This window comes from Staurois parvus, unplaced genomic scaffold (genome assembly GCF_062004578.1).
Source record: "Staurois parvus isolate SC_StPar_1 unplaced genomic scaffold, SC_StPar_1.0 ptg000640l, whole genome shotgun sequence".
Classification (NCBI taxonomy): Eukaryota; Metazoa; Chordata; class Amphibia; order Anura; family Ranidae; genus Staurois; species Staurois parvus.
The window spans coordinates 771,868-797,482 of record NW_028318436.1 but is presented as its reverse complement, the minus strand read 5'-3'; the positions used below and the strand labels follow the sequence as shown (position 1 = coordinate 797,482).

At 42.0% G+C, this 25,615-nt stretch overlaps 1 protein-coding gene across 1 annotated transcript in view; it reads right to left on the bottom strand.

Moving 5' to 3' along the window:
* The window catches only part of LOC149449032 (complement C4-B-like), a 121,575-nt gene that overhangs the window by 31,035 nt on the left and 64,925 nt on the right, over nt 1-25,615 (bottom strand). The window contains exons 21-29 of the mRNA XM_089693924.1: nt 22,086-22,298; nt 19,369-19,420; nt 17,501-17,590; nt 15,113-15,316; nt 14,633-14,708; nt 13,054-13,210; nt 9,912-10,013; nt 5,217-5,385; nt 216-382 (exon numbers count right to left, since the gene is read on the bottom strand). Of these exons, the coding sequence (XP_089550050.1) occupies nt 216-382; nt 5,217-5,385; nt 9,912-10,013; nt 13,054-13,210; nt 14,633-14,708; nt 15,113-15,316; nt 17,501-17,590; nt 19,369-19,420; nt 22,086-22,298 (1,230 nt within the window). The remainder of the gene's footprint in view (nt 1-215; nt 383-5,216; nt 5,386-9,911; nt 10,014-13,053; nt 13,211-14,632; nt 14,709-15,112; nt 15,317-17,500; nt 17,591-19,368; nt 19,421-22,085; nt 22,299-25,615) is intronic.

Below are 25,615 nucleotides of genomic sequence, written 5' to 3'. Positions count from 1 at the left end.
CAATTAAAATTGTATTTATTTGTTTCAATTTAATTAGTTCACGTATAAAACTGATTTTTTTTTTCCACCCGCAAAATATTTGTAAAATGTACAATGTGGTCCATGTTCTGAAATGTTTGGAGCCCCGCAGTATATTGTATGGTCACCTTCAGGGGTAACACACTCAACACTCATACGTAAACTGCACCAAGCAGCATTCAGCCCTTTCCTCTTACCTGGGTCGATTTAAATCCCCCGCCATAGTTCTGCTGCTCGGAGAGCCAGGTATACATGGCTTTTGCATTGGGAAGGTCTTTATGGAGCAGAGCCGCCAGCAATGCATAGGATGTTGTTTCAACAGCAAGAGCTGTACCTTCAGGGCCCAGATACAGCTCACCTTGCTCTACAGATAAAATAGTATTGCAAATGTTATAGGAAAAAAAAAAATCATAATTAATTGAAATGCTTCTGAACTATGTTTGAAGATGTTAAAAGGTCTGTCCAAAGAACCTGCTAAATTATATCCTGGCTAAAATCAGGAAATGTCCTCCCTCTCTCTATTTCTGGGTGTGGGGTTAGGAGTACTTGCTATAAACTACACTTTCACTTGAAATTCGTTAAAAGTATTTATTTGTGAAGAACATCAGATCCACCAGACACGTTTTGGGGGAAAAGGACCCCCCTTCTTTAAGAAGATAAAGTCCTAATGGCAGAGTAAATGCTAGCCCTGAAGAAGGGGGAGTCCTTTTCTGCCGAAACATGTTGGCTATATCTGATGTTATCAGGCCCTAATGGCAGAGTAAATGCTAAAGCTGAGGAAGGGGGAGTCTTTTTCTGCCGAAATGTGTTGGCTATATCTGATGCTATCAGGTCCTAATGGCAGAGTAAATGCTAGCCCTGAGGAAGGGGGAGTTTTTGCTGAAGTGTGTTGACTATATTTGATGCTATCAGGTCCTAATGGCAGAGTAAATGCTAGCCCTGAGGAAGGGTGAGTTTTTGCTGAAGTGTGTTGACTATATCTGATGTTATCAAGTTCTAATGGCAGAGTAAACGCTAGCCCTGAAGAAGGGGGAGTCCTTTTCTGCCGAAACATGTTGGCTATATCTGATGTTATCAGGTCCTAAAGGCACAGTAAATGCTAGACCTGAGGAAGGGGGAGTCCTTTTCTGCCGAAATGTGTTGGCTATATCTGATGTTATCAGGTCCTAATGGCAGAATACATGCTAGCCCTGAGGAAGGGGGAGTCCTTTTCTGCTGAAACATGTTGGCTATATCTGATGTTATCAGGTCCTAATGGCAGAGTAAATGCTAGCACTGAGGAAGGTGGAGTCTCGTTCTGCTGAAACGTGTTGGCTATATCTGATATTATCAGGTCCTAATGGCAGAGTAAATGCTAGCCCTGAAGAACGGGGAGTCCTGTTCTGCTGAAACATGTCGGCAATATCTGATGTTATCAGGTCCTAATGGTAGAGTAAATGCTAGCCCTGAAGAAGGGGGAGTCCTTTTCCCCAAAATGTGTTGGTTGTATCTGATATTCTTCACAAATGAGTACTTTGAACAAATTTCAAGCGGGATGAAAGTTTTTTTTTTCTCCTAACCACATACCCATAAGTTGCTCATCTGTTGAGCGATTTACTATTGTGATCAGAGGAGCAGCAGCCTAGGCTCAGAACTGGGTGCCTACTTTGGTCACAAATGAAAGTGTGGCGGAGAAAACGCACTTTATTCCTTATTTAAACTAATCTCTACTCACATCAGTCTAGCGCTATCATATACCTATCAAACCTTCCTCCCTCAAGTAGAACAGTACAGTATAGTCAGAATTGTCTTTGCCATTAAACTTCATATAGCCTCTAAGGCCCCTTTCTCTTGGGGCGGACTCTGCCAGGATCACCACTGTGCACAAGCAAGGGAAGACGGGAACGCTTTAAAAAATGTTTTTTATTATTTATTTTATTACTTTTTGTTTCTTCTTACACTGTCCTTTCTTTTTATCACTTTTATTGCTATCGCAAGAAATGTCACCATAGCTTGTGATAATAATACAGCATAAAAAGTCCTCTTTACGGAAAGATCTGGGGTCAAATCTCTCCTCTACCTTTAAAAGCAAAAGATCAAAAAAAATGTTTTTTGATCTCTTGCTTTAAAAAATAAAAAATGGCATTGTTGACATGGCGGCAGAACCGGAAGTGATGTAATGGTGTTGCTCCGCTCCTCCTAGGCCACGGGTGTGAAACTGGCGGCCCTCCAGCTGTCCAAGACCCATGAAACATTGCAAGATTGACAGTTATATGGCTCCGAAAGGTAGAGGCATGATGGGACTTGTAGTTTCCCAACAGCTAGAGGGCCAGTTTGACACCCCTGTCCTAGGCCATAGAGACGAGTGGAGACCATCTTTCCTTCACTCATGCCTATGTATGCCCTGCCAACGCTAGCCCCGGATCGGTTGCCAGACCTACTGATTGTGCAGGTAAGCCAGGGAACCATCGGAAAGTGGCGGGGGGGCATGACTCCTCCAACTGCTTCTAAAAGTGATCCAGTGGTGAATCTGCTGCTCGGATCACTTTTAAAGGAAAGTCCTGTGCCTAAGGTTATGGCACCTAGCTGCAGCCATAACCCTGGTATTGAACATCAAAGCAATGACATATTTTCCTAGTTAGGTGGTTGGCAGTGTGAAACCATTCATGCTTTCTTTGGCTCTGAAGAAGAGGGGCTTGACCCTTGAAACGTGAAAGTCTTTGGATGCTACGAGGGCTTCCAATACCACTGGCAGAGTACCGTGGACCTGGAGACAGTCCCGTCTGCATCCTTTTATATGCCTATGTCATGCATTTGTGAGTAAATACCTTTTTTATATTTCTAAATAAATCGCTATTTTGGTAATGCACTTGGTCGGTGCGCCCTCCTTTTGTTGTTTCTAGATTTTGAGGACGCGCACAGTCCTGTGAAGGCAGCAAGACGTTTGGCACCATACCTGGACAGAAAAAAGTGTTATATGTCCTAAGCAGCGCACCAATGTGCAGGAGGTTATTACTTACATAGTCACACTCACATGGTATACCGCCATAAGGTACCTTACATCTGAACAGGTTCAACAAGACCTATATGGTTTTTAATTCCAATGTAATCAGTGTGAGTGCCTTTATTTCTTTGGTTAGAAACACTCAGGCTAGAACAGAGAGGGACACAAGGAGCCAGTCAGATTTTTGCTGCAATGCACAGTAACCATGCTGACAGAAGCAGAAAGCAGGGTGATGGCTTCATCAGCAAACTTCTGCTGCCTAATTGTTTGATTACCAGTTGGTTTGACCAATTGTTCTTGTACTGTTGCAGGTTAAAAATCTGACACAGTTCCTCAATATTTACTTCAAACTGTCACATAAAGTGTTACTAAACCCACAACAGTAAAATCAGTCTGTATATGCAGTAAAGCATGCTTGTTATACTCATTGTGGAACCTTAGGGGTTAATCCTCTGCATTGTTTAAAAAGGCAGTTTGATCCCATCTTCTCTGATCTTCCCCTTCTTCTACTGTCCCCAATCCATCTACTGTTAGTACAGAGCTCTAGGAGTCACTCTGCACATGCTCAATTTAGTGTGTATTGCTTTTTTTTCACCTATGGAAAGGTGCATGTGATCAACACAGGGCCAATCGGGACTCTCCAGACAGGGGGTCAGGGGTTATGCAGCCTCATAGGACAAACAGAGCAGAATGAAAACTCCTCCTACAAGCTTTAACCAGTGCTCAGCTGGACACTGATAGAAGTCACAAGACTGATATATACTGCTGATGAGAAAAGGTATTTAGCAGTTTATATCTACTAAAATAATTGCATTTCCATGTTCTGTGTATTGCGGGAGACCAGATATAGTAAATGCAGGGTCCGGGGAGACCAGATATAGTGAATGCAGGGTCCTGGGAGACCAAATATAGTGAATGCAGGGTCCGGGGTTTAGTAACACTTTAAAGTGTATATAAACCCCAACAACTGACATTTCTTATTTGTTCCCTTTTGCTCTGTTAAATATATCATTAAAAGTATTTTGTTATATCTGTCTGATAAGAGCAAATCTACCTGCCAGAAATCCACCGAGCTTGTAACTTCCTGTGCACTTTACCTCTGCTGTACTTATATTGGTTAGCTGTGTTCAGGTCACATGCTCACGAAGTATTAAGAGGTGAAACAGTGCCCCCTGTGGGCAGTGCACAGCATCACTTCTTCCCAAGTGCAAGCAGCAATGATCTACAAAATGCCACAAATTCACATCTACGACTAAGGGCAGGATTGGATGAAACTCATCAGAGTCTGTATGGTTATAATCCTGTACTTCATATGAAGAAATAAATTTGCATTGAGGAACATTAAAATGTGCTGGTGTTTTGTGGCCAGCTAGCACTGTTATCAGCTCTGCACTGTGGACTACAGAACATCTCCACCTTTGTATGTAGGTGAGCAGAGGGTGGATATTCTGTAGTCATAACAAAATTCTGGTCCTAGTGTGACAATGTTGCTCCTCCATCAGTACAATACAGTGAACAAGTGTTGTCAGCTTGGGACAGAAGTGTGTTGCTGGCAGGATTTCCAGATTAAAATAAATAAAACTAATGCCACCACCACACCTAAGGACTGGTAAGCGTCAAAATGTTACAATATTGTTCTTGGGTTTTTGACAGACTTAAAATAATTTGCTGTGTAAATGCCTCAGTGTTCACAGAGCTATAATAAATAACCTGTAATATGTCTAATATGGATATTTCTTATGATTGTAAGTTCCATCTAGTGGCCACAATTAGGTATTTTCCTGATATACCTCATTAAAACAAACACACGTTATGGCTACTAGATAGAGTTGATGATCATAGGAAATACATATATTAGACACATTATGAGGAATATTTGCGACAACTGTGAGAAAAATGAGGCACACAGCATTTTTTATTCCTTTTTTTTAATAAATAGTCCGAGATTCTATTTTAAAGCAGCTGCATAGGTTCTTAGTTATTAGAGGGTACATACAGATACCCAAAAGAATAAAGAAGCATAGCAAGAGTTATACTGGCATCCTAGAAAGAAAATGTTTATACAGCAAGGGAGGAGGTGTTTTGCTAATTTCCATAAATGTATAAAGTGAATATCGCTAAAAGCAATATCATTACCAGAAATGATGCTGAAAAGGAAAGATTGTTGTAGAAAGATAATATAATATAATAAAAAATATAATAGTTTATCACTCACTAGACCCTCCTTGGGCTTTAGACATCATTTTTTTGTAGGCATTGCCCTTCAAAATGGAGTCAGCAGATGTAAGAGCGAGGGCGTAGGCAGTGATAGCCAGGGGGTACGGCTCAGACAAGGAGTCCAACGAGGTGCGCAGGTAATCTATTGCTTTGCTAATGCTGCTTTTCTGTAATGGCAGGAAGAGAAGAACACAGAAACGAGTTAAAGAAAAACTATGATCTGTGTATAGGCAAAGTCTTTTTTTACATTTTAGAGAGAGTAGAGCAGTGCTCTCCAAATGTTCTAAAAAAGGGCCAGTTTTATTGTCCTGCAAACTTTAGGGGGGTAAGATTGTGACCAGTGGGGGTAGAAAATGTCCCAGATTCAGTGGAAGTAAATATTGCCTCAGTTTTGGTGGTCAGTGGGAGTAAATCAATTACATAGCACCTGTTGTAATAGTCAATAGTAATTGTAACCCATCATTGGTATTAGTTGGAGGTATAGTGCCCCATCATTGGTATTACTTGGAGGAAGAGTGGTTCATCATTAGTATTGCTTGGAGGAATAGTGCCCCGTCATTGGTATTGCTTGGAGGGATAATGCCCCATCATTGGTTTTGCTTGAAGGAATAGTGCCCCATCATTGGTATTGCTTGGAGGAATAGTGTCCCATCATTAATATTGCTTGGAGGAATAGTGCCCCATCATTGGTATTGCTTGGATGAATAGTACCCCATCATTGGTATTGCTTGGATGAATAGTTGCCCCATCATTAATATTGCTTGGAGGAATAGTGCCCCATCATTGGTATTGCTTGGATGAATAGTTGCCCCATCATTGGTATTGCTTGGAGGAATAGTTGCCTAATCCTTGGTATTGGTTGGAGGAATAGTGCCCCATCATTGGTATCAGTGGGAGGAATAGTGCCCCATCATTGGTATCAGTGGGAGGAATAGTGCCCCATCATTGGTATTGCTTGGAGGAATAGTTGCCCCATCATTGGTATTGGTTGGAGGAATAGTGCTCCATCATTGTTATTATTATACAGTATTTATATAGCGCTAGGTTTGCTCAGTGCTGTACATTATAGTGCGGGACAGTACAGTAACAAAACAAAACACGAGGGGTTCAAGGGCCCTGCTCTTTCGATCTTACAATCTAGGAGATTTTAATGTCATACTAATGCTGGCTGCTATGGGGCACAGTAATTTAAAGTGTGCAGCATATCTCCAAAGAGATCGTAACTGTTTTTTTTTAGTTGGCAGTAGTAGACTCTTATACTGCGTTAAGCATTGACTGATCAGAATGCTTAGAGATTGAGTGATTTCCATCATTAGTATTACTTGGAGGAATAGTGCCCCATTGGCTGGAGGAATAGTGCTTCATCATTGGTTTTGGCTGGATTAGTAGTGCCCCATCATTGGTATTGCTTGGAGGAATAGCACCTCATCAGTGGTATTGGCTGGGAGAATAGTGCTCTATCATTGGTATTGGTTGGATGAATAGTGCCTCACAATTGTTATTGGTTAGGGGAAAAGTGCCCCATCATTGGTATTGGTTGGAGGAATAATGTCCCATCATTGGTATTGGTTAGAGGAATAACGTCTCATCATTGGTATTGGTTGGAGGAATAATGCCCCATCTTTGGGATTAGTTGGAGTATTAGTGCCTCATCATTGGTATTGGTTAGAGAAATATTGCTCCATCATTGATATTGGTTTTAGAAATAATATTCCATCATTTGTACTGGTTCGAGGAATAGTACCCCATAATTGGTATTGATTGGAGGAATAGTGCCCCATCATTGGTATTGATTGGAGGAATAGTGCCCCATCATTGGTATTGATTGGAGGAATAGTGCACTATCATTGGTATTGATTGGAGGAATAGTGCTCCATCATTGGTATCTTTGGGAGGGATAGTGCCCTATAGTTGGTATTAGTAGTAGGGATTTTTTCACACAATTGGGGTCCACTTAGAGGAATAGTGCCTCATAGCAGTGGGACAAATAGTGTCCCAAGGGCTGGATAAAGGCTAGCAAAGGGTCACATCTGGCCCACTGACTATAGTTTGGCTCTACTGGAGTAAATATAGTCTAGACCCCCTGTCAAGTAATTATTGCTGTCTGTGTCTCCACTGGGGAGATTGCACTAGTGACCATTGTCACCAAAAAGTGAAAGCAAATCCAAAATTGTAGAGTTTTCTCCAGAAAAAGGAGTAGAAATCTTCCAATGGGAAGTGTGTTCCAGGTATTCAGTAGGTGATCCTCCTGATTGCCTGTTTTTTTTTTCTTTGCAAATGGCAATTTTGAATGGAACTAACATGCCACAAGTGTGGCCCCATTGATTTGGAAGGGTGAATTTGTTCAGGCGGTGCCATCTGTGAACTTGACAAGCCACAATAAATTTGCTATGTGTACAACCCCTCTAGCTTTAGGTGGGCGTTGGAGAAGGGGGGGTCAACTGTCTGTTTTTACTGCCCCCTGGCTGCCCATGTGAAAGGTAAACAAGACAGGAAGTGAGGGGAAATTTGCTAATCATCACACCGAGAGCAAAAAAAAATAACCCGTCAGAGGTTTTTAACTCCCCTTTACTCTATCCAAAACAAAAAAAATGGCTACACATGGAGATTAAAATTTAGGATAAAGTTGAATTTAAAGTGTATGTAAACCCTAACAATCAACATTTTTTTTACTCCCATAAAGCAGAACTATAGGCAAAACATTTTTTTCATTCTGGATAGAGTAAGGGAGGGTGATAACCTGTGCCAGATTTTTTTTCACCATCTGTGTTCCATTGCAGAGATTTCCCTTCACTTCCTGTCCCAGAGCCAAACAGTAAATGAGAGAAAATCCCTGCAAACTAAAGGAATCTCTTGGGGACCCCCAGGTCACCAGAACTAGAGTCCCCATTGGAAGATTTTCCCTCTATTACTTTTCTGGGGACAACCAAAAATGTGGGATTTCCTTTGACTTTCAGTTTCAATGATATTGGTAAACAGGACAAATAGAGAGGGGGAATCTTTCTAACGAGGGCACAGACTGCAATAAAGACCTGACAGGCGTTTTATTCCCTCTCCATCCAAAACTAAAAAAAAAGTTTTGCCATTAGTTATACTTTTAGGATCCGGTAAATTTACTATTACAAGCATTTTGTTATATCTGTTGATAAGTGCAAAAAAATACCTGTTGATCCTGTCAGAAATACAGTGACCTCCAGACGTCCTGTACACTCTGCCTGTGTTGCACTGTTATCATTTACAATATCCACATCTCTCTCAGTGGACTACAGAACACCAACTATGTTATGGAGATGAGGAGGGGTGGATATTCTGTAGTCTCAACACAATTCTTGTCCTAGGGTGACAATGCTGCTCCTTTACAGTGAGTAAATGTCACCCTAGGGCAGGACGTATGTCACAGCCGGGATCACCAAGTGAAAATGAAGGAGAAAAAAATCAAACTAATGCAGCCACAACATCTTAGCTGGTGAGCTGCAATATATTACATTTTTGTTCTTGGGTTTGCAACAGACTTTAACTGCTTCAATATTGGGCACTTTCATCCCCTTCCTGCCCAGGCCAATATTCAGCTTTCAGCGCTTTCACACTACACTATGAATGACAGTTGCGCGGTCATGCAACACTGTACCCAAATTAAATTTTTAGCATTTTTTTGAAACATATAGAACCTTCTTTTAGTGGTATTTAATCACCACTGTGTTCTTGCTAAACAAATGAAAAAAGACCAAAAAGTTTGGAAAAAAAAGTTTCTTAGTTTCTGTTATAAAATTTTCCAAATAAGCAATTTTTCTTCTTCACTGCTCTGATGAGGCTGCACTGATGGGCACTGATTAGGCGGCACTGATGGGCACTGATGATGCTGCACTAATAGGCACCATTAGGTTGCACTGATGGGCACTGATTAGGCGGCACTGATGATGCTGCACTGATAGGCACCAATAGGTTTCACTGATGGGCACTGATATGCTGCACTGATAGGCACCAATAGGTTGCACTGATGGGCACTGGGAGGGCTGCACTGATTACCAGGGCCCTGATTATCAGTGTAAACAATGTACTGATAGTCTTGCCGAGGAAAGGAATGTGAGTTTGTGAGGAAAGGAATGCCGATAACTGGCAAGTCTGTTCACATGTGATCAGCTGTAATTGGACACCACTGGTCACATGATAAAGGGCCGCTGTGATTGGCACTTTACCTGGATCTGTGATCACAGAACACACAATCAGAGCGTACCCAATGCGCACCAAGGGGGCACAAGGAGCAGGGTTCTGGGAGGAAGTCCATCGATGTCGTCCCAGAACTAGAAAATCATGTTGTAGCCATCTTTTGGCTATAATGCAGTCGGGAAGCAGTTAAAATAAAAATGTGTCTAAGCATTTTCACAACCATCTTGAATAATCCCCTCAATGTGTATTTCCTATGATCGCAATATCCATCTAGTGGCCATAATGAGGTATTTTCCTGAAATACCTCAATCAAGAAAATACCACATTATAGTCACTAGAAGGAGCTATCCTTAGGTGTGGATATCATTAAGTGAATAAAGACTTTGAAAAACCTGACAGGGGTTTTAAAGTTTCCCCTTTGCATCCCCCCAGAAAATTGTCTTTTGATGCACTGCAATATAAAATACTGTAACATTGCCCCCTTGGTTGTGCTGCCCCAGGCGTGCACACTGCCACGTCCACGTACCGCTTTGGTGTCATCTTCAGCAAGAGCTTCCTCAGAATAATGGAGAGCAATCAGCACGTAAGCTGTTAGTGAAACTTCAGCGTTCTTCCCTGTAACACCTCCCTGCAGAGATAAAAAAGATAGATTTGGACACTCAAGGATCAGTTCACATAAAGCGGAACAGATCTAAAAACACACAGCTCTGTGTTCAGTAATACATCATTACAACAAAGAATATAACAGAATGTGCAAAAAGGAAATAAAGGCCACAAAAATTGAAAAAGAACGACAGATTGCAAAAGATAGCAGGACCAATCCCAAAAATTCATCAAATATATTAATAGTAAAAAGGTCCGGTCCGAGCATGTAGGCCCTTTACAAAATAATCTAGAGTGGGGACAAAGAAAAGGCAAATTTATTTAATACCTTCTTCAGCTCTGTGTATACAAAGGAGCATAGGGGAGCTCTTGTCCATAATGGGCATGGTATTGACACAGCTCCAGATGGTCCACATTGGCTCACAATTGATATGATCAAGAAATATTTAGACAGAATAAAGGCGAATAAAGCACCTGGACCGGATGTTATACACCCACGGATCCTTAAAGACTTGAGCTCTGTCATTTCAAAGCCATTGTTTCTAATTTTTAGGGACTATTTAATGACTGGCATAGTACCACTGGTTTGGCATAAGGCCAATGTGGTGCCAATATTTAAAAAAGGAGACAAAATCTTTACCAAGTAATTATAGACCTGTTAGTTTAACTTCTATAGTTGGGAAGATACTGGAGAGTTTAATAAAAGATCACATAGATGAGTTCTTGCTGGAAAAAAATATTTTAAGCAATAGACAGCATGGATTCATAATTGACAGAAGTTGTCAACAAATATGATTTCTTTTTATGAGGGGGTGAGCAAAACCTTGGACAGAGGGGTGGCGGTGGACGTGGTATACTTGGACAGAGGGGTGGCGGTGGACTTGGTATACTTGGACAGAGGGGTGGCGGTGGATGTGGTATACTTGGACAGAGGGGTGGCGGTGGACGTGGTATACTTGGACAGAGGGGTGGCGCTGGACGTGGTATACTTGAACAGAGGGGTGGCGGTGGACGTGGTATACTTGGACAGAGGGGTGGTGGTGGACATGGTATACTTGGATAGAGGGGTGGCCGTAGACATGGTATACTTGGACAGAAGGGTGGCGGTGGATGTGGTATACTTGGACAGAGGGGTGGCGGTGGACGTGGTATACTTGGATAGAGGGGTGGCGGTGGACGTGGTATACTTGGATAGAGGGGTGGCCGTAGACATGGTATACTTGGACAGAAGGGTGGCGGTGGATGTGGTATACTTGGACAGAGGGGTGGCGGTGGACGTGGTATACTTGGACAGAGGGGTGGCGCTGGACGTGGTATACTTGGAGAGAGGGGTGGCGGTGGATGTGGTATACTTGGACAGAGGGGTGGTGGTGGACGTGGTATACTTGGGCAGAGTGATGGTGGTGAACGTGGTGTACTTGGATTTTGCAAAAGCGTTTGACACAGTTCCCCACACACGGCTAATGTGTAAGGTAAAGTCTACAGGCTTGGAAAAATCTGTATGCAAATGGATAGAAAACTGGCTAAAAGATTGTAATCAAAGAGTAGTGGTTAATGATTCATACTCTGAATGGTCTGGGGTCATCAGTGGTGTACCCCACGGTTCAGTGTTGGGACCCTTACTTTTTAATATATTTATAAACAATATAGGGTCTGGGATTATAAATCCCATTTCAGTGTTTGCAGATGACACCAAGCTGTGCAGTGGAATAACGTCCTTACAGGATGTCTCCAATTTACAAGCCGACCTCAATGAACTGTGCAATTGGGGAACTATGTGGCAAATGAGGTTTAATGTTGATAAATGTAAAGTTATGCACTTGGGGCTAAAAATATGCATGCATCATTCATACTAGGGGGGTACAACTGGGGGAATCAATGGTGGAGAAGGATCTGGGAGTTCTGGTAGATCACAAGCTTAATAATGGCATGCAATGCCAAGCTGCGGGTTCTAAAGCGAGCAAAATCCTCTCTTGTATTAAAAGAGGTATAGACTCCAGAGAGAGATATCATTTCCCCCGGTACAAATCATTAGTAAGACTTCATCTGGAATATGCAGCTCAGTTTTAGGCACCAATTCACAAAAAGAACATTGGGGAACTGGAGAAAGTACAGAGAAGGACAACCAAACTGATACGAGAAATGGAGGAGCTCAGCTATGAGGAAAGATTAGAGGAACTGAATTTATTCTCTCTTGAGAAGAGGAGATTAAGGGGGGATATGCTCTCCATGTATAATACATAAGGGGGGGATATGATCTCCATGTATAATACATAAAGGGGGGATATGATCTCCATGTATAATACATAAGGGGGGGATATGATCTCCATGTATAAATACATCAGTGGTTCATATAGTGAACTCGGTGTAGAGTTATTCACCCTGAGGTCATCACAGAGGACAAGGGGGCACTCTTTACGTCTGGAGGAAATGAAATTTATTCTCCAAACACAGAAAGGTTTCTTCACAGTGAGAGCTGTGAAAATGTGGAATAGACTCCCTCAAGAGTTGGCTCTGGCCAGCTCAGTGGACTGCTTTAAAAAAGTCCTGGATTCTTTCCTAGATACACAGAATATAACTGGATACTAACATTTATAGGTAAAGTTGATCCAGGGAATATCTGATTGCCTCTTGGGGGATCAGGAAGGATTTTGTTCCTAGCAGGAGCAAATTGGATCATGCTTTGCTAGGTTTTTTTGCCTTCCTCTGGATCAACTGTGGATATAGGATTATAACTTTTTTTTTTTTTGGTTGAACTGGATGGACTTTTGTCTTTATTCAGCCAGACTAACTATGTAACACTATTTTTAAATGCAAGCAGTGTAAGTCCTGAATTTGATTGAGTATTAGACTTTCACAGGCCCTGTGCCCCTCCACCAGCCATGAGCTGGCTGCCCAGCATAGAGAAGCACAATGACCTGGTGATGAGGTCACTGGGTCTAAAATAAGGTATATAATGAAAAAAGAAATGGTTTGATTCTTGGGGGGAGGGGTAAGGAGGAACCAGAGAAGGCAAACCTCAGCTTTAAATTCAATGCACTTTTAGGAGCCCTGTATATTCTTACCATCATATCTTGGTGGATGACTGGTGTGGTTTCCTGGAAAGCCCCAGTGCTCATCTGCTTGCTAGTGAGATAGGTGACAGATTGCCGGATCTCTTCCACATCAACGTCAATATATTTACGACACAAGGACATCACTTTCACCACAAAAGATGTGAGCCTGAGAAAACCCAGAGGGGGAGCAAGTAGGGATCATTAAAGAAGAAGTCTTTTTTTTTTTTTAGTATAGTTTGCCCCATCTTCCTATGTCCTTTGGAAGGCTAGCTATGTGGTCAGAGAGAACGCCCTCCTTCCCTCACAGCTATCCAACAACACATCCAGCTACATCGATAGCTGGCACTTATCACCAGCTCCAAGCACTTTTTTCAGACATGAGGAGTGCAGAGGGATGGAAGGGTGACATGCCCCCACTCTCCACATTCCTCTTGCTGGTACTAGTCTCAAAAAAGTGCTTGGAACCCATAGGCATGCACACAGGCTGTGCTGAGTGTGCCTGGGCACACCCTAATCACCCTGTGCGCATTAGCATTATCGCTCTGTGTGCCAGCATGGAGATGGGAAAGCTTTCCCTCTTACCATTCTGCCATAAGAGAAGGGCTTACGTACTTCTCTCTCACTGTGCCAGCAGGGAGATCAATGTGCCAGGGCCATATATATGTAGACATGCACACGTGTGTTTTTGAGCTTTGAGATGCACACCCTAATGCCATAGGCTGCGCATTACTATGTTGGAGCCAGAAATAAGTGCCAACTTCCAATGTAGCTGTCTCCTTGCTGGCTGCATTGTTGGACAGCCATGGGGGAAGGAAGGTGTCCTGCCTGACCATGTAGCTAGTCTCCCACAGCGTGTAGGAAGATAGGACACAGTGCTTCATGCACTCTTCCTCATGGGGGACAGAACAATGTAATAAAAAGAATGAGACTTCTTCTTTAACGTGCATTAGTTTTTTTGTTTTTTTTTAAAACAACTTGAAGACCAAGTTTTTTTGGCACTTTTTGTTTACATGTAACAATCAGTATTTTTTGCTAGACAATTTCTTAGAACCCCCAAACATTATATATTTTTTACAGCAGAGGTCCTAGAGAATAAACTGATGGGTGTTTTTTATGTCACATGGTATTTGTGCAGCAGTTTTTCAACCACAACTGTTTTGGGGAAAATAAAAAACACTTTTTTGAATTTTATTGCAAATAAACATAATACGCAACTGAATTTTTGGTAAAATATAAAAGATGATGTTAAGAGTAAATAGATACCAAACGTGTTGTGCTTTAAAATTGCGCACTTCCCTGCAATGGCAACAAACAACGTAAATTTTAGTATCCATAGGCGAAGCTTTAAAAGCCTTTACAGGTTACCGCTTTAGGAGGCCTGGTGCTAGAATTTTTTCTCTCAATCTGACGTTTGCGGTGATACCTCACATGTGTGGGACGATCGCTGTTTGTATGTGCATGGGACCAAAGCGTGTTTTCATCTTTGCGTGCGAGCATGGGGAGAACGAGGGTACTTTAAAACATTTTTTTAATCTTTTTTATTTTTACACTGTCTGAATCTGGTAGAGCTGTGCAAAGCTCCTCTTACCAAGTGCTGCTGGGTCTATGTAGCCAGGCACCGTATGATCCATCAGGTTTCCTGTACTGTAGTATCCTTGAGTATCCTGGAACAGAGATCAATACCATTTAAGTTGAAACCCAGTAGAATTTCTTTTCAGTTTTAGGGCTCATGTACACGGGGCATTTGGAAAACTCTTCTGAACGATGGAAACTGACTTCATTTTTTTAGGTTGAGACTTATAGCACAGCACTATTTATTTATTGTTTTGATTTGCTTTTTAAGTGCTGGAACATTTTTTGTGCTTACAGCTTTAATATACCGTAGTTATATATATCTCTAGCAGCACATAAGACTCCTTCCTTTATTCAATATTTGCATAAGACTTCCTTTTACAGCCATTGTAGAACCAATATCATCCAAATCAAACCCTAGACCGTCCCTCCTAACCATCCTTGCTTCATCACAATGAACAAATTGCTAACATTTCTTACCCCATGGTACTCTTACCGTTCCTCATGTTCTCCAGGCCCTGGTCCTTGCGATCTGGTGGGAGAGTTAACCACTTATCGGTTTGATCAAGGTAGCGCATGGCGTACACCCCCGGAGCAGTGGAGATCATAGTCTGTTCAGCGCAGCCATAGGGGACTCGGATCAATTTGCTCACTCCATCTGAGCTCAGGCTGTTGTTTATGGTGTTGATTGGGTTGTCCACTGCAGGAGAGCAAAAACAAACATTTACCATAAGGATAAATGATACATTTTTCAATGTAAACTGCGATCTAATGAAGGGGTTACTATATGCATTAGTCATGTTAAAAGAAATTATAACCTAAATTTTAAGATATATATTGAAAAATGAAAAGCATAATGTAACATTATCATGTTTTAAAATTGTAATCTCATTTCTAAATATATATGTCTGCCTGGAAAAAAGATTTAACCTCCACATACGGAAAGGCTTCTTCACAGTACGAGTTTCGAAAATGTGAATAGACCCCCTCAAGAACTAGTTCTGGCCAGCTCAGTATAAATGCAGGTGGGTGCAGGCACAACTTATAGGGCTGGAGGAAGACCCCATTCACACCTGCTCGATGCGCATGTTCGCGGATTTTTTTTCATGCTTTTTTTTGCCCATTTGTTGCGCAACACTATAGGGTAACCCAGCAATGGGCAAACTACGGCCCCCGGGCCGTATACGGCCCGGCGGACCTTTTAATTCGGCCCGCGGAGCGTGATACTGTCAGGATGGCTGTCAGGATGTGTGTAGGCAGGGCAGCGTGACGAACGTGAGGGGAGCTAGGCTCCTCTCACAGTCCACCCTGAAGACCGGAACGGCGCGGGAACACGACGAGAGGAACGCGCGGAGCAAAGGTAAGTAAATTGAATTACTATAGGGGGGATGAATTACTATAGGGGGGATGAATTACTATGGGGGATGAATTACTATAGGGAGGATGAATTACTATGGGGGATGAATTACTATATGGGGGATGAATTACTATGGGGGATGAATTACTATGGGGGATGAATTACTATATGGGGGATTAATTACTATGGGGGATGAATTACTATGGGGGATGAATTACTATGGGGGATGAATTACTATATGGGGGATGAATTACTATATGGGGGATGAATTACTATGGGGGATGAATTACTATGGGGGATGAATTACTATATGGGGGATGAATTACTATATGGGGGATTAATTACTATGGGGGATGAATTACTATGGGGGACGAATTACTATATGGGGGATTAATTACTATGCTTACTATGGGGGAATATTACTATACTTACTATGGATGACACATACACATCATTCATCTACTCTTGGTCTGGCCCCCGGGTCCAATATATGAACCCATTGCGGCCCTCAAGTCAAAAAGTTTGCCCACCCCTGGGGTAACCCATTCGCTTGAATGGGCTGTCCTACTCCCAACAAATATGCCAAAGTGGTTCCTGGACCCTTTTTTGGTAATGATCCTTCGCATGTTTTGTCACGCAACAAAATGTGTGTCCCCTAGCCACAACTGATGGTGTCAATTAGAAATAATAGCATTGCAAACGTGATGTGCATTTCGGTGTGATCTCGTGAACACACACAGAAACACGTGTTTCTAGGGCATTCCTGGAATGCAAAGGTATGAATGGGGCCTCACAATGAACTTGCTGTCAAAAAAACTTTTTTAAATATAAAAACCTTGTTTCAATGTACAGTTTGTATATATACAGTATATATAGAGAGGGGCAGCCCTGGCGGAACAGTACATATGCAGGCTCTGCTACCTGAGCATACCTGCTACCTAGTTAGCTTGGATTCTCACATAGTGAAGATGCTCCGTGGTTAGGAGCAAACATAAGATTAGAAGCGGTTTCTATGCAGCAGTCTGATGCCAGAGTCACAGCCAGAGTTATGCAATCAGCAATGCTAATGCTTGGAGATTGGAAAGCTCTAGCTCTGTAGGGGGCATAGTTAGACCTCTGTGGAGAGACCACTGTTTCCACACAAAGACCAAGGGCAGGGGCGGACTGACAACTCATGGGGCCCCCGGGTAATAGGGGATCATGTGGCCCCTGTGTCCTGAAAAAGGTACCAGGGGCATCTCATGGGGCCCCCTACTGACCCCGGGCCCTTGGGCAGTGCCCGAGTTTCCAAATGGTCAGTCCGCCCCTGACCAAGGGTCATTCTCTACAGCACGATGGCAGGACACAGGCTTTAATATTCATGCTGTGGCTTTTGTTTAAGTTCGTGCCACATTTATTTAGCTGCTTTATAATAAAAGATCCATTAGCCTTTATTCAGGTCTATTCCCATGGACACTTTCTGTGTTGCCACAGGCTAAACTTGGGCGCCTGCCTTGTTTACCTAAATGCAGCCATGACAGTACTTACTGGTAATTTTCACACTAGAGCGGAAATCAGCATCTGGGATCACATTTGCAGGTAAGTTGTCCTCAATTCTTAAAACTCTTCTGGATGAGTCTGTATGATAAAGGGGACAAAAATGATTACAAGGCACAATTTGTGGGATAAACAGGACTTACTGTAAAGTATACCCGTATTTCCTTTAACATAATTAACAGAAAGTACAGCATTAATTCAAGCTCCCTATATATAGTAGCTTTAGTTATGCTGAAAAGCACTCAAAACGAAGGATGGTCTGCTATGCAAACAGATAATATGGTTCAGTTGTTTTTTTAAAATGGGTCGCCACAGTGCTGGGATTAGGTCATCCAATGCCCAGGTCAAAGATGCCAATCCGTGTCCCCCAACCCCACACACCCTGTTCATGATGTGCAGGCTTAGGAGATCCTAAGCTAGGCAGTCTCTCGCTTGTCAAAATCACTGTCATTGTCACTACTCCTGTCATCCTTGTAACAGAAGATAGGCACCCTCGTCCCTAAAGTAAACCTATGGAGCCTAGGGCAGTCACCATTCCTGCCCACTCCTTGTCCCTGGGTCCCTGAGTTGACAATTGTCCATATTAAGGTTATACAAGTATAAGATTGATATGGTCAATAAATTGGACAACCAGAGAGAAAAGATAGATAGAAAAAAAAATGTTTATATGGGTATCAAAGGTTACATGGGATGTGATATCCCCCATTTCTAATTAAAGAGCATTTTTAAATATTTCCAAGACAAAAAGCTGTGAACCAAAGAGGAGTTTCCAGAGAAGATCATATGTACAGGTGGAAATTCATGATTTCTCATGAGGGTAGTATACGTAGTTGGATTGTTAAAAGGATGTGAGGAAGTAAAGATACCTGCCAATGGACCTACAGGCTATACCCATCTTTAACTCACATGAGACAAACTGCAGATACTCCACCACAGACTCTAATCCTCAGCCAACCAGCCAGTGCCCTATAGTGATCAGCTACCACAACAGTCTCTGTGAAAGTTTAAAAGAAGAAAAAGGGAATGTCTGAAAGCCTTAGAGCTGTTTATCAACCCATCCATTAAACAGACTAGTCCATCAGAGGTACAAAGACTCGAAACGCATTTCACTTGACAAGGCACTTACTCATAGGGTCTCTTGTTTGGAACTTTAACCAAACAATGTTACAGGTCACAGGAGTGGAAGTAAAAAAATGTCACTGCTTTCTCTCATGACCTGTGTGAGGGCATCCATAATAAAACTGCATGGTTAACAAAACTTTGTATAATATACATGACATTACCGCTCTGTACTCAATATCTAAACTTTCTAAGAGGACTGAAACAATCAAATTAAAGAATTGTAGAGAAGATAGGGATAGCAAGGGGGTAGTAAGGAGGAGTCAGAAGAGGTTAGAGAAGCTCAACCAAGAGACACACTTGCCAACTATAGAGAAGGGGTTGTGGTCCATAGAACCATAGAAGCCATGAAACCTCTTTAGAAGTTATAATTAAATATAAGCCAATAGTTGATGTGACCTCTCATAATCAAACCATAGGTATCATTGTACTGAACACTATTCTCAAGAGTCTCAAAAGAACTATTAGTAGGCACATTTCTCTACTTCCTTCCACCTCCTCTCTTCACCATTGTTCATGAGGACACCTATCACACTGGCAGGCAAATAGAGATGCTTCGGGTGCTGCTCAGGGGATGGAACAAAGCACAAGCCTCCTACTGGATATTGGTATTTGTATAATGGAGCAGTTTAAGTATTGCTCTGATAGAAACTCAAGGTTGTGGCAATCATCCAAAGCTTAGTATGCTCCTGTTTACATCAATAAATGTAAGTGCAGATTTTGTACAGTATAATTATTACCTTTGGGATCCAAAACATATGTCTTCTCTTCAACCACTGGAACGCCTTCTCTCTGCAAAGAATTGGCAAAGAATAAAAAAGACTACACGAAGACAAACCCTAGCTGAATGAAATGTATATCTTTTTTAATACTTGTTTTCACCTTTTCTATACTGTTGCGTTTGAATGCTGCTTGTAGTTAGGTGGTATTGGTAGTCGCTGCCAACATGTCGAGTGTTACGTCCGCCTATCAGGCAGGTCAGGGGCTGATGCGGTGATCCAGTGAACACTCAGTCAAATCATGTTTGTTTCCCAGTAGTAAAGAGGTCATATGACCACTGTTTACTGCTGGCACAAGGGAAACCCGACATAGGACTAATGTGCCTTCTGCCATGGGCTCCAAGCACCATTTTGGGAGAGCCTGAGTCTAATTATGATGCAAGATTCCTGCCATCTTTGAGATGCAGAGTGCTGTAGATAGCAGGTACTACATCACATAGGGTGCTCAGTGTGGAGTATGCTGGATAGGGACAGGAACCCGTTTGCCAGGGAAAGGTGAACCTATAGCCAGGGACAGGTTCCTAACAAGGAGAGACAGGGTTATGCAAAGTCTTACCTGTGAGAAAGGCCAGTGGAGAGGATGAGGTCTTAGATCACATATCCAGTGCTCTGGATTGGTGGAGGAGATACTGTTCAAGGGCTGAACTTAGTACAGCACTCCTAGCTAGGGGAGTCTCATTTGAGGAAAACTGTCTTTGGACAGTCATTCGAGAAATCACACCTTGGACAATCTCCTGCATGTAAGTCCTGCATCATTGTGCTACATAGCATTGCCATTATATATCTTTGTTCTGACTCAACTACAAGACCATAAACTTTATCTCCAGCGATGTATTCAGCTATACGACGTGGTGTTGAATCTATCTCTTGCATCGGGTCAGACAGTTTAACTCAATAAACTCACATGTAGAGGAAGTCAGATGAGGAAGACCATTCGAATGTTCCATTTAATAGAGGATAATCATAGGTAGAAAAACATTAATGTTGTAAGCCTCATGGAAAGATGCATACAGGTAGACAGGATACAGTTGAATGACTACAGAGAGCGGCGGGGGAGGGGTATACACATGTATGATGAGAGAAAGAGCTCAGCTTAGACAGGAGGAGACAGCTTAAAGACACAGAGCAATAATAAACAAGTGATGTTCACAGAGAAATAATAATAAATCAAATAGTGTAACACAACAGTCTTTGTAAGTGCCAAAAAATAAAAACACCCTGTCGATTATGATAAAAACACAAGAGACATTGTGTCTCCTGTTTCCTTTAATCCTCTGCCTCTGAGCACCTGCTATATGCTGATGTCCTGCAAACTCTTTTAGGTAGTTTAAATCTACCTGCTCTTCCTGGGTGTGACAACAGCAGAACATACCTTTGTAAAGTATGTTGGTCTGGCTACTGTTAGTCTCTGCTGCAAGCCAATCTGACAGTGGAAGAAAAAGAACTGTAAGTCCGAGAGTTGTCACCTTGTAACAAGAAATGCCTACACAACCTTTCTGGCAGGATCACCAGGTATTTTATTGAAAGCTTCAGATTTAAAAATGACTTAACATTTTTGTTAAAATGTTCAAGATCATTTGAGATTTTTTTGATTGGGTTTAGCACAGGTTTGCCATTGTCTTAAATGGTGCTAGTTCAAATCTATGTAATTCATATTCTTTTTTGATTGTCAATGCATGACAATGCAAGAAAATCCACATGAAAACAGAGATGTATAGTTATGAAGCCTGTCCAAGGGCCGCTTGCAGTGGGGGTATCGCACACTCATTTTCCTGCATAGCCTGGAAATGCGCTAACCCTCTTCAGGAGTGCATGGGGGCCATTCATTCCTAATGGCACCCCAAGCATCTAGAAAAATGTTGGCGGGTCTATGGCCACCAAAATATGTGGTACCACAGTACCATGCAGTTTGGTGGGGTGCAATTTTAAAAATTGTGCCTGCCATACTTTTTGCACGTTCCTAAGCGTTTGGCACCTCATTGAATGGGATGCTGGAAACACACATAAAACATACATGCTCGGGAACATCTATGAACAAGCCCTAAAGTGGTTGTCTGAGCTTTCAGAAAGCAGGGGGTGGAGAGTTGAAATTACACACAGTAGAGCTCAGTGCGGAGAGCTTTGAGAGCTGATTGGAGGGAAGGGACACCCCCCCCCTCCTCCACATAGCTCACAGGAACAGAGCTGAGGCTGTCAATTTGTTGGAGGTCCCTCCTTTGTCACCTTTTTTCTCTTGGTGTCAGGAAAAATTGTCAGATGGGATTCATGCTGATAGCAGAGGAATGGGGCAGCAGACAGAAATGACACTTAGTGCTCTGAATAGAGAAAAGTACACAGTATAGAGGCATCTGCTTTATACATATTTCATGTCTGAGGTTTACAACTACTTTAAGGTTACAGAAAGAAGTTAAGGGGTTATCCGAAGCAAAAGTGCCTGATCTTTTATGTAAGTGAGGCAAAAACAAAGAATCAAATTATTCACAACGAATCAAAAGTATTCTCATCAGTCTTTGTCCCATAAGAATCTTACAGTCTAACGCCCCTTCCAAAGCAATCACATAGTGCCAACTTATTCTAGGGATGGAAGAACAAATGTCATCGTCATTAAAAGAAGAACTGGCTATGTTCTATTTCTTGTGCATGGCCCCACACTTTTAAAATACAGTTCCAGTTCTCACCACGATATGAAGCACTTTCAACACAGCGTCCGATATGCCCAACGGTCCTAAAGCCTTGACAGTCACGGCCAGGTTTTCCTTTCCAATGGGAACCACAGAGAATGGGATGGAGAGAGCTGACCTGCTGGCCAAAGTTACAATCTGCTCTACAGCGCCTCCTTCAGGTGTGCTGGGGGTACACACTCCCTCTGTTTTCTCCACAAACACTTTCACCTGTTCCAGAAGAGAAGGAAAGAAGCTGAAGTATTCCAGTCTTTTGTACCATTCATGACATCCCTTGTGTGTTCTGCACAGGTTCTCTGATTATTGCGAATACAGATTACAACATGCATTATATAATTTACAGCTTTTAAACAAACGACAACAGGCTTGGCAATCCTTGCAAGGTAGAGAGTGGGAGCAACCATCACAGATATATATAATTTGGTGAGGTTATTCTAAAAAGAGGTCCAGACAGGTCACATGCAGGATGACAAGCATTAACATATATTAATATTTATCAGTTTGCAGTGTAATATATGTATACAGTGTGTGTGTGTATATATATATATATATATATATAGTTCTCAGCATAAATGAGTACACCCCTTTTGAAAAGTAAGATTTTAATCAATTTCTCAATATCTCAGTGGACACAAAGACAATTTCCAAAATGTTGCCAAAACTAACTTTTACAGAACATTTGTTTAGCTCATTACATGACAATAAGGTTAATAATATAACTTAGATTACAAAATCTTCAGTTTTACTCAAATTAGTTGATGCAAAAATGAATCCACCCCACAACAAAAACCACTCCATCTAGATTTTTGTATGACCTCTGTGATTTGTAAGGACAGCACCAAGTCTTCTAGGCATGGAATGAACAAGTTGGCAACATATTGCAACATTTATATTTTCCCATTCTTTAAGAATGACCTCTTTTAGAGCCTGGATGCTGGATGGAGAGTGATGCTCAACTTGTCTCTTCAGAATTCCCCATAGGTGTTCGATTTGGTTCAGATCAGGAGACACGGCCACTGAATCACTTTCACCCTGTTCTTCTTCAGAAATGCAACAGTAGCCTTAGAAGTGTGTTTTTGACCATTGTCATGTTGGAAAAGTTCACAACGACCAAGGGCACGGAGTGATGGGAACATCTTCTCTTTCAATATAGAGCAGTACATCTATGAATTTATGATACCATCAAAGAAATGCAGCTCCCCGATACCAGCAGCTCTCATGCAGCTCCACAGAAGGACACTGCCACCACTATGGTTCACTGTAGGCACCATGCATTTTTCTTTGTACTCACCTTTGTGATGCCATACAGTTTTGAACCCGTTATTTCAAAAACATTTATCTTGGTCTTATCACTTCAGAGCACAGATTCCCAGTAGTCTTCTCTTTCTGCATGGTCCCTGGCAAATTCTAGGTGGGTTTTTTTGTGCATGGACTTTAGGAGAGGCTTCCTTCATGGACGACACCCATGCATGCCATTCCTCTGCAGTGTACACCATATTGGGTCATGGGAAACAATCACCCCAGTTTGGCTTTCTACTGCTTTAGCTAACTGCAGTGAACTGGCATGGCGATTTTCAAAAACCCCTCTCATCAGCTGACGCTTCTGTTGAGGTGTTAACTTTCGTGGATGGCCTGAATGTCTTTTTGAGATGGTTGCAGTTCCATCTTTGTATCACTTTTGCTATAGTATTCTGTTTGATAAGTAAAGCTTTGCTGATCTTCTTGTAGCCTTCACCTTTCTTGTGTAAATGATTGTCTTTCTCAGGCCGTGTGACATTTCTCTTCCATGTGGTGCCATTGCTGACAGCATGAAATGGGAGGGGTTTTCTTTGTTAAGTAACACCCTTTTATGATCAATTGTCTGCTGGACACTTGTTTAATGAATAATTAGAATCACCTGTAGTTACATTCATGTTCAATAGGATTCTGTTGTCTAAAATTTAGCTTTGCTCCTAAGACTTTCATTGGGGTGTATTCATTTCTGCAACATGGTCCTTGAATGAATTTGTTAGGAAAAATACTTTTCTGTGTTTGCAAATTAACAAATCTCGTTTGTAATCAAAAGTCCGCATTTTTGGGAGTATTTTGTAGTATAGCATCCCATAGAAAATGTTGATTCTGAAAGGAAAGTAAAGATTTTCTGACAAATTTGTTGGGGTGTACTCATTTATGCTGAGCACTGTGTATATATATATGTATATATATATATATATATATATCTTACCCCTAATATTGTAGGGCCTTGAGCCTTTGTTGAGATTTTGTCACCTGCTGTTCATTACTCAGCAATGCAGCCCAGGTCTCTGCAGCGCACACCTGCTCTATTCAAGGAAGGATAAATAGACTGATGGACATTTAACCTGTGATGAATAGGTTAGTCTTCTGCTCAATCTCTGGATTCAGGTCTCTCTGATGTTTGTGTGCTCAGGCCCTGGATTATCCCAGAAATTGTTTGGATTATATTTGTACTGAGAGCTGCAGTACGTTCCTAGAAACATGAGGTTAAGTGAGACAGGCTAAAATTAAGAAACAGTGGTGCTTTGAGAGTCTACCTAAGTTCCTTTTTGCCTATGCTCTCAACATTTCCAAAGCAACCAAACCAATTCTGTAGCACTGAACTAGCTGGAGAGCCAGCCCCTGCTTATCAATGATTGGCCACACCCACTCAGAATTCCCCCTTGTCTCCTATAGTAAACAACATGGAGTCCTACTGTAAGATGTGATATATAAAGAGGGAGACCCCCTAGTTTGGCCTCCTCTTCTGATTACCTACATCCCAGACACAGCAAGTACAATGCTGTTTCACTATCTGGATCTGATGTATTGAGATGGAAGGGTGGCGGGTAAACCAGTAAGCTACCCCCACAATACAAAGTACTGAACATAATCACACATTTTACTACTTGTCAATCTTATTCTAGCCATACAAGCTGCATTTTTTTTAGGCAATTTCAACCACTTCTAAACAGCCTTGTGCAAAAACAACTGCACAGGTCAAGACAACCATGAAATAATTGAAACAGTGGCAGATTGTCTTGATTCATATGATCATCTGTGTAATGGCAAAGCTGATTGAACGTGCATGAATGTCAGGGCTCTGTGTACAGCAGAGGTACATGGAGATCTGGCATTCCTGCCAGTACCTTGTATGGATGCAGAAATGCCCACTAGTGAACATCTATGCGCATTGGCGCATGGATGCAAGCCGGAACACGCATGCACACTTGCACACAGTTACGCACGCATTAGCCCAGTTTGGTGCCAGGTGGCCTTTATAAGGAAGCCCATCATGCTCTCAAATTGCTGGTTGATCTCTGGCTCCTCAGTACCTTTGTCCCGTGTTCCCCTGCTATTGTGATCTGCTGATACTGACTGGACTTGTTCCTGAACCTGTCTTCCCTGCCTGTCTCCTGATCTGACCTCGGCTTGGCTAACGGATATTCTCACTTGTTCTCCTGTGTATTACCCTGGCTATCTGACTACATCTGCTCTAATCCCCACCTGACATCTGACCCTGGCTCCGAACT